This window comes from Oncorhynchus nerka, linkage group LG13, assembly GCF_034236695.1.
Source record: "Oncorhynchus nerka isolate Pitt River linkage group LG13, Oner_Uvic_2.0, whole genome shotgun sequence".
In the NCBI taxonomy this organism is placed as follows: Eukaryota; Metazoa; Chordata; class Actinopteri; order Salmoniformes; family Salmonidae; genus Oncorhynchus; species Oncorhynchus nerka.
In genome coordinates, this window is record NC_088408.1 from 5,301,099 (window position 1) to 5,315,274 (window position 14,176).

General features: G+C 41.2%; 1 protein-coding gene across 1 annotated transcript; it reads left to right on the forward strand.

Annotated features, from left to right (window-relative positions):
• Nucleotides 1-9,538: 9,538 nt before the first annotated feature.
• On the forward strand, nucleotides 9,539-13,771 carry sox7 (SRY-box transcription factor 7). Its single transcript, XM_029650251.2, has 2 exons — nucleotides 9,539-10,159; nucleotides 12,134-13,771. The coding sequence occupies exons 1-2, from the start codon at nucleotides 9,928-9,930 to the stop codon at nucleotides 13,255-13,257; spliced, it is 1,356 nt and encodes a 451-aa protein (XP_029506111.1). The 5' UTR covers nucleotides 9,539-9,927; the 3' UTR covers nucleotides 13,258-13,771.
• Nucleotides 13,772-14,176: the final 405 nt, after the last annotated feature.

The following is a 14,176-nucleotide window of genomic DNA, read 5'->3' on the forward strand; positions in this document are numbered from 1 at the left end:
GTTGTTTATAGTAGTAAGAGAGGCCTAGTTTAGTTTAGTGAAGAGAGGCCTAGTGGTGTGTGTTTATAGTAGTAAGAGAGGCCTAGTTTAGTGAATGTGGTGTTGTTTATAGTAGTAAGAGAGGCCTAGTTTAGTGAATGTGGTGTTTTTATAGTAGTAAGAGAGGCCTAGTTTAGTGAATGTGGTGTTTATAGTAGTAAGAGAGGCCTAGTTTAGTGAATGTGGTGTTGTTTATAGTAGTAAGAGAGGCCTAGTTTAGTGAATGTGGTGTTGTTTATAGTAGTAAGAGAGGCCTAGTTTAGTGAATGTGGTGTCATTGTTTATAGTAGTAAGAGAGGCCTAGTTTAGTGAATGTGGTGTTGTTTATAGTAGTAAGAGAGGCCTAGTTTAGTGAATGTGGTGTTTGTTTATAGTAGTAAGAGAGCCTAGTTTAGTGAATGTGGTGTTTAGTATAGTAGTAAGAGAGGCCTAGTTTAGTGAATGTGGTGTGTTTATAGTAGTAAGAGAGGCCTAGTTTAGTGAATGTGGTGTTGTTGTTTATAGTAGTAAGAGAGGCCTAGTTTAGTGAATGTGGTGTTGTTTATAGTAGTAAGAGAGGCCTAGTTTAGTGAATGTGGTTGTTTATTTAGTAGTAGAGAGGCCTAGTTTAGTGAATGTGGTGTCATTGTTTATAGTAATAAGAGAGGCCTTTAGTTTAGTGAATGTGGTGAATGTGTTGTTTATAGTAGTAAGAGAGGCCTAGTTTAGTGAATGTGGTGTTTATTGTTTATAGTGAGTAAGTAGTAGAGCCTAGTTTAGTGAATGTGGTGTTGTTTATAGTAGTAAGAGAGGCCTAGTTTAGTGAATGTGGTGTTTATAGTAGTAAGAGAGGCCTAGTTTAGTGAATGTGGTGTTTATAGTAGTAAGAGAGGCCTAGTTTAGTGAATGTGGTGTTTATAGTAGTAAGAGAGGCCTAGTTTAGTGAATGTGGTGTTGTTTATAGTAGTAAGAGAGGCCTAGTTTAGGTGAATGTGGTAGTTTAGTGAATTGTTTTATAGTAGTAAGAGAGGCCTAGTTTAGTGAATGTGGTGTTGTTTATAGTAGTAAGAGAGGCCTAGTTTAGTGAATGTGGTGGTGTTGTTTATAGTAGTAAGAGAGGCCTAGTTTAGTGAATGTGGTGGTGTTGTTTATAGTAGTAAGAGAGGCCTAGTTTAGTGAATGTGGTGGTGTTGTTTATAGTAGTAAGAGAGGCCTAGTTTAGTGAATGTGGTGTTGTTTATAGTAGTAAGAGAGGCCTAGTTTAGTGAATGTGGTGTCATGTTTATAGTAGTAAGAGAGGCCTAGTTTAGTGAATGTGGTGGTGTTGTTTATAGTAGTAAGAGGCCTAGTTTAGTGAATGTGGTGTTGTTTATAGTAGTAAGAGAGGCCTAGTTTAGTGAATGTGGTGTTTGTTTATAGTAGTAAGAGAGGCCTAGTTTAGTGAATGTGGTCATTGTTTATAGTAGTAAGAGAGGCCTAGTTTAGTGAATGTGGTGTTATTTTTATAGTAGTAAGAGAGGCCTAGTTTAGTGAATGTGGTGTTGTTGTTTATAGTAATGTAGAGAGGCCTAGTTTAGTGAATGTGGTGTTTGTTTATAGTAGTAAGAGAGGCCTAGTTTAGTGAATGTGGTGTTGTTTATAGTAGTAAGAGAGGCCTAGTTTAGTGAATGTGGTGTCATTGTTTATAGTTTAGTTTAGTGAATGTATAGTAGTAAGGAGGCCTAGTTTAGTGAATGTGGTGTTGTTGTTTATAGTAGTAAGAGAGGCCTAGTTTAGTGAATGTGGTGTTGTTGTTTATAGTAGTAAGAGAGGCCTAGTTTAGTGAATGTGGTGTTGTTTATAGTAGTTAGAGAGGCCTAGTTTAGTGAATGTGGTGTTGTTGTTTATAGTAGTAAGAGAGGCCTAGTTTAGTGAATGTGGTGTTATTTATAGTAGTAAGAGAGGCCTAGTTTAGTGAATGTGGTGTTGTTGTTTATAGTAGTAAGAGAGGCCTAGTTTAGTGAATGTGGTGTCATTGTTTATAGTAATTAGAGAGGCCTAGTTTAGTGAATGTGGTGTTGTTTATAGTAGTTAGAGAGGCCTAGTTTAGTGAATGTGGTGTTGTTTATAGTAATTAGAGAGGCCTAGTTTAGTGAATGTGGTGTTGTTTATAGTAGTAAGAGAGGCCTAGTTTAGTGAATGTGGTGTTGTTTATAGTAGTAAGAGAGGCCTAGTTTAGTGAATGTGGTGTTGTTTATAGTAGTAAGAGAGGCCTAGTTTAGTGAATGTGGTGTTGTTTATAGTAGTAAGAGAGGCCTAGTTTAGTGAATGTGGTGTTGTTTATAGTAGTAAGAGAGGCCTAGTTTAGTGAATGTGGTGGTGTTGTTTATAGTAGTAAGAGAGGCCTAGTTTAGTGAATGTGGTGTTGTTGTTTATAGTAATTAGAGAGGCCTAGTTTAGTGAATGTGGTGGTGTTGTTTATAGTAGTAAGAGAGGCCTAGTTTAGTGAATGTGGTGTTGTTTATAGTAGTAAGAGAGGCCTAGTTTAGTGAATGTGGTGTTGTTTATAGTAGTAAGAGAGGCCTAGTTTAGTGAATGTGGTGGTGTTGTTTATAGTAGTAAGAGAGGCCTAGTTTAGTGAATGTGGTGTTGTTTATAGTAGTAAGAGAGGCCTAGTTTAGTGAATGTGGTGTTTATAGTAGTAAGAGAGGCCTAGTTTAGTGAATGTGGTGTTTATAGTAGTAAGAGAGGCCTAGTTTAGTGAATGTGGTGTCATTGTTTATAGTAGTAAGAGAGGCCTAGTTTAGTGAATGTGGTGTTTATAGTAGTAAGAGAGGCCTAGTTTAGTGAATGTGGTGTCATTGTTTATAGTAGTAAGAGAGGCCTAATTTAGTGAATGTGGTGGTGTTGTTTATAGTAGTAAGAGAGGCCTAGTTTAATGAATGTGGTGTTTGTTTATAGTAGTAAGAGAGGCCTAGTTTAGTGAATGTGGTGTTGTTTATAGTAGTAAGAGAGGCCTAGTTTAGTGAATGTGGTGTCATTGTTTATAGTAATTAGAGAGGCCTAGTTTAGTGAATGTGGTGTCATTGTTTATAGTAATTAGAGAGGTGTCGTTGTTCATAGTAGTAAGAGGAGAATCCGGTTTGAGAAATATGTGAACCCTGGGCTCATTTACACTGTATATACAGTATGTGGACACCCCTTCAAATTAATGGATTCAGCTCACAGCCATGCAATCTCCATAGACAAACATTGGCAGTAGAATGGGCCGTACTGAAGAACTCAGTGACTTTCAACGTCATAGGATGCCACTTTTCCAACAAGTCAGTTTGTCATATTGCTGTCCTGCTAGAGCTGCCCCGGTCAACTGTAAGTGCTGTTATTGTGAATTGGAAGCTTCTAGGAGCAACAGCGGCTCAGCCGTGAAGTGGTAGGCCACACAGAACGGGACCACCGAGTGCTGAAGCGTGTAGGGTGTAAAAAACGTCTGTCCTCGGTTGCAACACTCACTATTGAGTTCCAAACTGCCTCTTGAAGCAACGTCAGCAAAATAACTGTTCTTCAGGAGCTTCATGAAATGGGTTTCCATGGCCGAGCAGCCGCACACAAGTCTAAGATCACCATGCGCAATGCCAAGCTTCGGCTGGAGTGGTGTAAAACTCACCGTTATTGGACTCTGGAGCAGTGGAAACGTGTTCTCTGGAGTGATGAATCACGCTTCACCATCTTGGCAGTCTGACGGATGAAGCTGGGTTTGGTGGATGCCTGGAGAACGCTACCTGCCAGAATGCATAGTGCCAACTGTAAAGTTTGGTGGAGGAGGAATAATGGTCTGGGGCTGTTTTTCATGGTTCGGGCCCCTTAGTTCCAGTGAAGGGGACGCTAAACACTACAGTATGCAAAGACATTCTAGATGCTTCTATGCTTCAAACTTTGTGGCAACAGTTTGGGGAAGGGCCCTTTCCTGTTTCAGCATGACAATGCCCCTATGCACAAAGCGAGGTCCATACAGAAATGGTTTGTGGAGATCTGTGCGGAAGAACTTAACTGGCCTGCTCAGAGCCCTGACCTCAACCCCATCGAACACCTTTGGGATGAATTGGAATTCCAACTGTGAGCCAGGACTAATCACCCACAACATCAGTGCCCGACCTCACTAATGCTGTTGTGGCTGAACCGAAGCAAGTCCCCGCAGCAATGTTCCAACATCTAGTGGAAAGCCTTCCCAGAAGAGTAGAGGCTGTTATAGCAGCAATGTTCCAACATCTAGTGGAAAGCCTTCCCAGAAGACTGGAGGCTGTTATAGCTGCAATGTTCCAACATCTAGTGGAAAGCCTTCCCTGAAGAGTGGAGGCTGTTATAGCAGCAATGTTCCTACATCTAGTGGAAAGCCTTCCCAGAAGGGTGGAGGCTGTTATAGCAGCAATGTTCCAACATCTAGTGGAAAGCCTTCCCAGTAGAGTGGAGGCTGTTATAGCAGCAATGCTCCTACATCTAGTGGAAAGCCTTCCCAGAAAAAGGGAACCAACTCCATATTAATGCCCGTGATTTTGTAATGAGATGTTTGACAAGCACGTGTCCACATACTTTTGGTCATGCAGTGTACTTACATTTTGTCCTGTACAATTACATTGTATGTTCTGTTTCTCCGTCAGGTTATCTCTCCCTTGTAGACAATGGTTTCTTCATCTGAAAATGCGATCTGGATTGTCCATACGGAAGGTGTGATGCGATTGCAGAGCCTCCAGAGGCTTGCAGAGGTCAAACCGAGCTCCGTACGACGATGCCTTGTGCCTCCCATTTTGTTTTTGCAATGCTGAGTCCTCCACATATCTCCGCATTGACATGATTGGTTGACAGTAGGTGGGGGGCGGTACATCCTTTATAACCACAAACTCCCTTCCTATAAACATCCTTGACAACAAACAAGGAGAACTTTTGATGAAAGGCTATCAGAACAAGTTCACAAAAAAATAAAATTACATCTTTATATACGAAGTCTACCCTTGTAGACAAGAAAATGTATTTGAACTCCTGGAAAGAGATCGGAGAGTTACATGAGGATAGATGCGATAAGAGGTCAATCCTGTGTCCTTCTATCCCCCCCACCCCCCAACGGTCTGCATCACATTGACCTCTTTACCGCATCGATCTCCATTACCTCTAGGGGCTACTGGGGGTGTAGGTCGGAGATTGTAGACTTCTTTGCTTGAGTGATACACTTTTTCGATATGGATTCTTTCAACGTGATACATGTGTAATGTATATGAGTTTCTAAACCAGGGCTTTAGGACATTGAGACAGGAATAGGGAAATCGTATTGAGACCTATTGGCACTACAGAGAGAACCATAATTTTACTAGGCTGATAATTACCACTAATAATATATCATTATAATATATCTTTGTGTTATAATATTCATCGGCAGGTTGGCGGCAGTGATGCTGCTTTCCTCTAAAAGGCGCTGATTGGTCAATCCGACGTCTGCGTTGGCCGTGGAGCATTTACTGTGATGCAGCATTTACTGTGATGCAGCATTTACTGTGATGCAGCATTTACTGTGATGCAGTATTTACTGTGATGCAGTATTTACTGTGATGCAGCATTTACTGTGATGCAGTATTTACTGTGATGCAGCATTTACTGTGATGCAGCATTTACTGTGATGCAGCATTTACTGTGATGCAGTATTTACTGTGATGCAGCATTTACTGTGATGCAGCCTTTACTGTGATGCAGCATTTACTGTGATGCAGTATTTACTGTGATGCAGCATTTACTGTGATGCAGCATTTACTGTGATGCAGCATTTACTGTGATGCAGCATTTACTGTGATGCAGCATTTACTGTGATGCAGCATTTACTGTGATGCAGCATTTACTGTGATGCAGTATTTACTGTGATGCAGTATTTACTGTGATGCAGTATTTACTGTGATGCAGCATTTACTGTGATGCAGTATTTACTGTGATGCAGTATTTACTGTGATGCAGCATTTACTGTGATGCAGCATTTACTGTGATGCAGCATTTACTGTGATGCAGCATTTACTGTGATGCAGCATTTACTGTGATGCAGCATTTATTGTGATGCAGCATTTACTGTGATGCAGTATTTACATGATGCAGCACTTTATTGATGCAGTATTTACTGTGATGCAGCATTTATTGTGATGCAGTATTTACTGTGATGCAGCATTTACTGTGATGCAGCATTTACTGTGATGCAGCATTTACTGTGATGCAGCATTTACTGTGATGCAGTATTTACTGTGATGCAGCATTTACTGTGATGCAGCATTTACTGTGATGCAGCATTTACTGTGATGCAGCATTTACTGTGATGCAGCATTTACTGTGATGCAGCATTTACGGTCAGGGCATTCATACTTCTTGAGCTTCACTGAAACAGCACAGAACTGTTGTCAAGGAAGTTGTCAAGGAAGTGAGTTTGTGTTTATTACAGGACTGTCCGTCCTCACGTACTGTCAACCAATCATGTCAATGTGGAGCTATACAGAATCCTCTGCATTGTTGCAAAATTTGAGAGGTGATGAAGGTACAGAGCTCAATTTGGCCTCTGCTGCCTCCGGAGGCTCCTCAATTACATTTTTATTTTTATTTTTTATTATTTAACCAGGTAGGCTAGTTGAGAACAAGTTCTCATTTACAACTGCAACCTGGCCAAGATAAAGCAAAGCAGTTCGACACATACAACAACACAGAGTTACACATGGAATAAACAAAACATACAGTCAATGATACAGTAGAACAAAAGAAAACAAAAAGTCTATATACAGTGAGGGCAAATGAGGTAGGATAAGGGAGGTAAAGGCAATAAATAGGCCATGGTGGCGAAGTAATTACAATATAGCAATTAAACACTGGAATGGTAGATGTGCAGAAGATGAATGTGCAGGTAGAGATACTGGGGTGCAAAGGAGCAAGATAAATAAATAAATACAGTATGGGGATGGGGTAGGTAGGTAGATGGGCTGTGTGCAGTGATCTGTGAGCTGCTCTGACAGCTAGTGAGGGAGATATGAGTCTCCAGCTTCAGTGATTTTTGCAGTTCGTTCCAGTCATTGGCAGCAGAGAACTGGAAGGAAAGACGACCAAAGAAGGAATTGGCTTTGGGGATGACCAGTGAGATATACCTGCTGGAGCGCGTGCTACGAGTGGGTGCTGCTATGGTGACCAGTGAGCTGAGATAAGGCGGGGCTTTACCTAGCAGAGACTTGTAGATGACCTGAACATCACACGATCCATATAAGGCGCCTCCGACCACATTTTCCGATGAAGCATAAACTGTCTCTTAGGCCATGAAGAAGAGCAGGTATGATTAGTCTACATACACGTCCTCAGGTGAGGTATATCCTTAGAAACCAGAGGTATATCCTTAGAAACCAGAGGTATATCCTTAGAAACCAGAGGTATATCCTTAGAAACCAGGCTGGAGAAATGGACAGATCACCTTTTATTACGTCATTTGAAGTCATGAAAGTCAAAACGAACGGAAAGGGTCTTTCCTACATCCTAATATAGGTCTTTCCCCATCATCGTGCATGCGTCAAGCATCTAAGGGAAAGGGGAGGGGGGGGTCCCATTCAACTGAAATGTGTCTTCCGTATTATTTTTTCATTTCACCTTTATTTAACCAGGTAGGCTAGTTAAGAACACCTTTATTTAACCAGGTAGGCTAGTTGAGAACACCTTTATTTAACCAGGTAGGCTAGTTGAGAACACCTTTATTTAACCAGGTAGGCTAGTTAAGAACACCTTTATTTAACCAGGTAGGCCAGTTGAGAACACCTTTATTTAACAGGTAGGCAGGTAGGCTTATTTAATCAGGTAGTTGAGAACACCTTTATTTAACCAGGTAGGCTAGTTGAGAACACCTTTATTTAACCAGGTAGGCTAGTTAAGAACACCTTTATTTAACCAGAACACCTTTATTTAATCAGGTAGGCTAGTTAAGAACACCTTTATTTAATCAGGTAGGCCAGTTGAGAACACCTTTATTTAACCAGGTAGGCCAGTTGAGAACACCTTTATTTAAACCAGGTAGGCTTGAGAACACCTTGGTAGGCTAACACCTTTATTTAACCAGGTAGGCTAGTTGAACACCTTATTTAACCAGAAGTTGAGAACACCTTTATTTAATCAGGTAGGCTAGTTAAGAACACCTTTATTTAACCAGGTAGGCTAGTTAAGAACACCTTTATTTAACCAGGTAGGCTAGTTAAGAACACCTTTATTTAACCAATCAGGTAGGCTAGTTAAGAACACCTTTATTTAACCAGGTAGGCTAGTTAAGAACACCTTTATTTAATCAGGTAGGCCAGTTGAACACCTTTATTTAACCAGGTAACACCTTTATTTAACCAGGTAGGCCAGTTGAGAACACCTTTATTTAACCAGGTAGGCTAGTTGAGAACACCTTTATTTAATCAGGTAGGCTAGTTAAGAACACCTTTATTTAATCAGGTAGGCTAGTTGAGAACACCTTTATTTAATCAGGTAGGCTAGTTAAGAACACCTTTATTTAACCAGGTAGGCTAGTTAAGAACACCTTTATTTAACCAGGTAGGCTAGTTAAGAACACCTTTATTTAACCAGGTAGGCTAGTTAAGAACACCTTTATTTAACCAGGTAGGCTAGTTAAGAACACCTTTATTTAATCAGGTAGGCCAGTTGAGAACACCTTTATTTAACCAGGTAGGCCAGTTGAGAACACCTTTATTTAACCAGGTAGGCCAGTTGAGAACACCTTTATTTAATCAGGTAGGCCAGTTGAGAACACCTTTATTTAACCAGGTAGGCTAGTTGAGAACACCTTTATTTAATCAGGTAGGCTAGTTGAGAACACCTTTATTTAATCAGGTAGGCTAGTTGAGAACACCTTTATTTAATCAGGTAGGCTAGTTAAGAACACCTTTATTTAACCAGGTAGGCTAGTTAAGAACACCTTTATTTAATCAGGTAGGCTAGTTAAGAACAAGTTCTCATTTACAACTGCGACCTCTGGCCAAGATAAAACAAAAGCAGTTCGACAAAAACAACAACACATGGAATAAACAAAACATACAGTCAATATTACAATAGAAAAAAAAGTCTGTACAGTGAGTGCAAATGAGGTGAGATCAGGGAGTTAAGGCAATAAATAGACCATAGTAGCGAAGTAATTAAACACTTGTGTTGGAAACTTTTCCGTGTGTCTTATTACTTATTTTACACGTTTAAAGAAAAAGTATCACTATCAAGACAATCTACGTTCAGATAATATGGAGAATATAATCATTCGAAAAAAAAAAGAATGTACCAAAAATCTAAAGCAATGTAATACCATTGAGGGGGGAATAAAAGTTATTATATTCTATAAAATGACAGTTAAGATGACAGCTAAGAACCAATTAGGACTTCTTCTTTTATTACTGTCATTAAAGCTGTTTTTGTTGTATGACGTGATTTATTAGTAAATGGTGCTGAAATGTCCCTCTCCCCCTTTCTCTTTTTTTTTCTCGAAGGCAGGTTTCGAGTTGCAGTCAAGGAGGAGCTGAGAGTCCTCTGTGGTTGCTGTTGGAACCTGCTGCTCAAATATAAAGAGCTGTTTTGCCTCCCGACCGCAAGCAAACACTGAATCACAACCTCATAGGAGGAGATCAGAAACCACACATACACACGGTGCTTCTCATAACCAAAAGTGGCATCCAGTCTAGCTTAGACTTATAGTTTAGACTTCTAGCCTACAGCTCAACCAATTTAGTCAGTTGATGAGTCAGGTCGCTACAAACCAATTCTTTACTCTTAAAAAAAGTGATAAATATCTTATGGAACGTATTTCTTAAGGCGCATCCCATTGTAATAGAGTCTAGTAAATTGAGAGCAAGTGAAGTTTTGTTGAGAGAGAGGAGAGCGCAGAGAGCGAGGATGGCTGCATTGATCAGCGCGTACTCGTCTTGGCCGGAGAGCTTTGAGTGCTCGGCGGGAGATGGAGACGTGCCCGACGGACATGGCTCGCACAGAACTCCCGTGGACAAGGCGTCGGAGCCGCGCATCAGACGGCCCATGAATGCGTTCATGGTCTGGGCTAAAGATGAGAGGAAGCGCCTGGCTGTCCAAAACCCAGACCTGCACAACGCAGAGCTCAGTAAAATGCTAGGTGAGATGAACGTTTATGTTTACGGAAATATTTAATATTTATAGATACAATATTTAGGATATTATTATTATCATTATCACGCAATACCCAGGCTCTGCCAACAGTTGGGCTATGTCAAATCAGAGCTATTCAAATCAAATCAAATCTAATCTAATGTTATTTGTCACATACACATGGTTAGCAGATGTTAATGCGAGTGTAGCGAAATGCTTGTGCTTCTAGTTCCGACAATGCAGTGATAACCAACAAGTAATCTAACTAACAATTCCAAAACTACTGTCTTATACACAGTGTAAGGGGATAAGGAATATGTACATAAGGATATATGAATGAGTGATGGTACAGAGCAGCATACAGTAGATGGTATCGAGTACAGTATTCCTAGCCTACAACTGTTCAAGGTAATTGAGATGAGAAATTATGTATTCAACTTTAGCCTGAAGTATATAAAGAAACTATAATCGATTAAAATATATATATATATATAAACTTCTTAGCCTATATATCCAATATGCTCAAGAAACTGTCCTAAAATAAATTAAAAATAAACTCCTCACGAAAACTTGAAGTGGCAGTAAATGAATGAGTGGACGTCGCTAATTCGATTTTATAGCCAATCAATCTCATTGCACAAAGTTCTCTTAAATTGAGGTAGTTTATCAAGAGGCCTGTGGGTCACTTGGATTAGTGCGTAAATGTCAACGTGAGCCCTTGCGCTTCGTTATTGTCTTTTTTCCGTCACTCACAACTATATTTCGCTCATAAAATACATCAAAACAGACAAACTATATTAGCCAGTTAAAATGTAAATATATATTTGCTCATTTTGATACATTTTGAAAGCATAGCCCTATCCATCCCTATTGAACTGGCGGGGATGAGCTTTTAAAGGCTCAAAATAAAGACTTTCAATTTGACTTATTTGTTACTTTTTCGTTAAAATTGGGTTACCTTTTGGTATAGCTGGTAGTTAATTATTTCGTTCAAATTATTGAATGAGTCATATTATTTTCCTCTTTGCCAACAAAAATTGTAGCCCGTATTACAGGGGAAAACATTTTCTCTAACGCAGTATTCCTTTTTTTAAATACATTCCGTTAAAACACGTTTTTACATGGACTTATATAAATATATTTTTTCAGAATAAGGTATCCTATCGCAAAATCCCCTTTGCTATTATGATGCTATTATTTTCTGTTAGTACAAATCTCTCCGACCACGGAATAGGGTGAATAATTTAGTTTCAACCAGATTGAATTAAAGTGTGTTAAACTATGCATTTTTCCCCTCAATTTTAGTCTGCTAGAAGTCTCCATCCTTCTGAGAAAATGTGATGTTTTAGATTTAAAATAAATATTTATAATTTTTAAGGGAACAAGTTCGTCAGTGAGTTTTTTTGTGTGGACTCAAATTAACAAAACCAATTAGACTACCTTTTCCATGAAACACATATACAATTCTTCAACATGAGAGAGTTAGAGAGTTTATACTTTATTTATATATAAACCATGGAAGGTAAATATTTTTCTGTTCAATTCCTTCAAAAGAAGAAAATGCCCTTCAGTAAAGACATCTTTTGGAAATTAGCTCTGACATCACTTAGATGTTCATAAATTATCTTCAAGATCATTTTCAACAATTTGAAGGTGCTTTTCATTTAAACGCGACCATGTCATAACTGTAATAACGCATGAACAAAACACACCATGTAACCATTGGTTACAGCTGTGGCTCTCTGATCTCGACCGTTCCAAAAACATTTTAACGGATTACAAATTACGTTTAACAATTAGCCCTTTTTGTTGCTGTTAAAACTAATAGCAGCTATGTGTTTTCTTCACTAATGTTTCAGTCAACTAATATGTCTTTTAAGTTATCTTCCATCCAACATTAAATAAGTGATAGATTATTATTGATTGATAAGACTATTGTAGATAATAAATGAATCTATGTCCTGTTGTTTCTTCATGCCAGGCAAGTCGTGGAAAGCGCTGACCCCCTCTCAGAAGCGTCCCTACGTGGAGGAGGCCGAGAGGCTGCGGGTGCAGCACATGCAGGACTACCCCAACTATAAGTACCGGCCTCGCCGGAAGAAGCAGCTAAAACGCATCTGTAAACGCGTGGACCCCGGCTTCCTGCTGGGCAGCCTGGCGGGCCCCGACCAGAATGCCTTGTCCGACCCCCGGGGCCTCTGCCACCCCTTGGGTTTGGATACGGACGAGGATGGGATTAGTGGTGGTGATGGAGGTGTTGGGTTCTCGACCCTCTCTTCCCGCAGCCCAGGGCCTCTACCTGGGGTTAGATCCTTCAGAGACGTACCGTCCAGCTCTAGCTCCAACAGCTTCGACACCTATCCCTACGGCCTCCCCACCCCGCCTGAGATGTCCCCTCTGGATCACGACCACCCCTCCTACTACCCTTCCTCCTCTTCCTCCTCCTCGTCCGTCTCTTCCCCCGAGGAACGCCACCAGCACCGTCAGGGTCAGACTCCCGGAGGTGGAGGTGGGGGTCCCATGTGCCTCAGTCCTTCATCCTACCACCCTGACTACACCTCCACTCAGACTTCCATTCACTGTGGTTCCTCCCACTCCCACCTGACCCACCTCTCCCACTTGTCCCAGACCCAGTCCGGAGGCCTCATCCCTGGGCATCCTCTGTCCTACTACAACCCATCCTCCTGGTCCTCCCAGCTCCAGGTCCACCCGGTCCTCAATCACCCTCACTTAAGGCACCTTTCCCCAGGTCACCACCAACAGCACCACTTGGGTCAGCTATCCCCTCCTCCCGAGCAGAACCACAGTCATCTGGAGACTTTGGATCAGCTGAGTCAGGTAGAGCTTCTAGGGGAGGTTGACCGCGATGAGTTCGACCAGTACCTGAACTCGACGGTGGCAGGCGCTGCGGCAGCAGGGGTGGGGGTGTTCCGTTCCGAACAGGGAGGAGGAGGAGGAGGAGGAACGATGACAGTGACCGGTCACATCCAGGTGACATCGGCCTCGGCTCCGTCTTCTGAGAGCAGCGTCGTCGAGGAATCCAGCCTGATCTCTGTGCTGGCGGACGCCACGGCAGCATACTACAACAACTACGGCATCTCTTAGACAGGTTGTCGAGTTACCTGGTCGCCATGCCTACGCCCGCCGCTCTCGTCGTCACACCTGGAACTGACCCCCCCGGTCCATGTAATCTGATTGATTATGATCTAGGATCAGTCCCCTCCTCTCCATGTAATCTGATTCATTATGATCTAGGATCAGGTCCCCCTCTCCATGTAATCTGATTCATTATGATCTAGGATCAGGTCCTCCCCCCCGGTCCATGTAATCTGATTCATTATGATCTAGGTTCAGTCCCCTCTCCATGTAATCTGATTCATTATGATCTAGGATCAGTTCCCCTCTCCATGTAATCTGATTCATTATGATCTAGGATCAGTCCCCTCCTCTCCATGTAATCTGATTCATTATGATCTAGGATCAGTCCCCTCCTCTCCATGTAATCTGATTCATTATGATCTAGGATCAGGTCCCCCCCGGTCGATGTAACTTGATCCATTATGATCTAGGATCAGGTCCCCCCCCGGTCGATGTAACTTGATCCATTATGATCTAGGATCACCCCTCTCTCTCTCTCTATGCCCCTGTTTGGGGCCCCTGTATGGAGCCTAGAGAGAGAGAGAGATACAGAGAGAGAAAGATATATATATATAGAGAGAGAGAGAGCGAGAGACCTCAGGGATGCTCACATCGAGCACTCGTTTGTCACTTCTATCTGTCTATTTCCAAAACAGAATAACAATCGGGACAGTTTGAGTCGTTGAGGTAAAATGTCTTAACGTGTTGCCAGTAAGGCTCAGGAGCTCTCATCTCTTATCGAAGTACTTTGATGTTTCAACTAAATACTTTATTATAACGCTGTTATTATGAATTATTTCTGTTTTGAATGTTTATTATATTTGTTACCCAACAATTAGTTGGGGAGTTTTTACCTCAGTAGTTGAGTAGAAAATGACGATTAGAT

Bases quoted from the DNA above. Each gene is read 5' to 3' on its own strand.
- sox7 (XM_029650251.2), top strand. From the start codon at position 9,928: ATGGCTGCATTGATCAGCGCGTACTCGTCTTGGCCGGAGAGCTTTGAG. The intron at 10,160-12,133 runs GTGAGATGAACG...TCTTCATGCCAG, and splicing joins AGAGCTCAGTAAAATGCTAG to GCAAGTCGTGGAAAGCGCTG.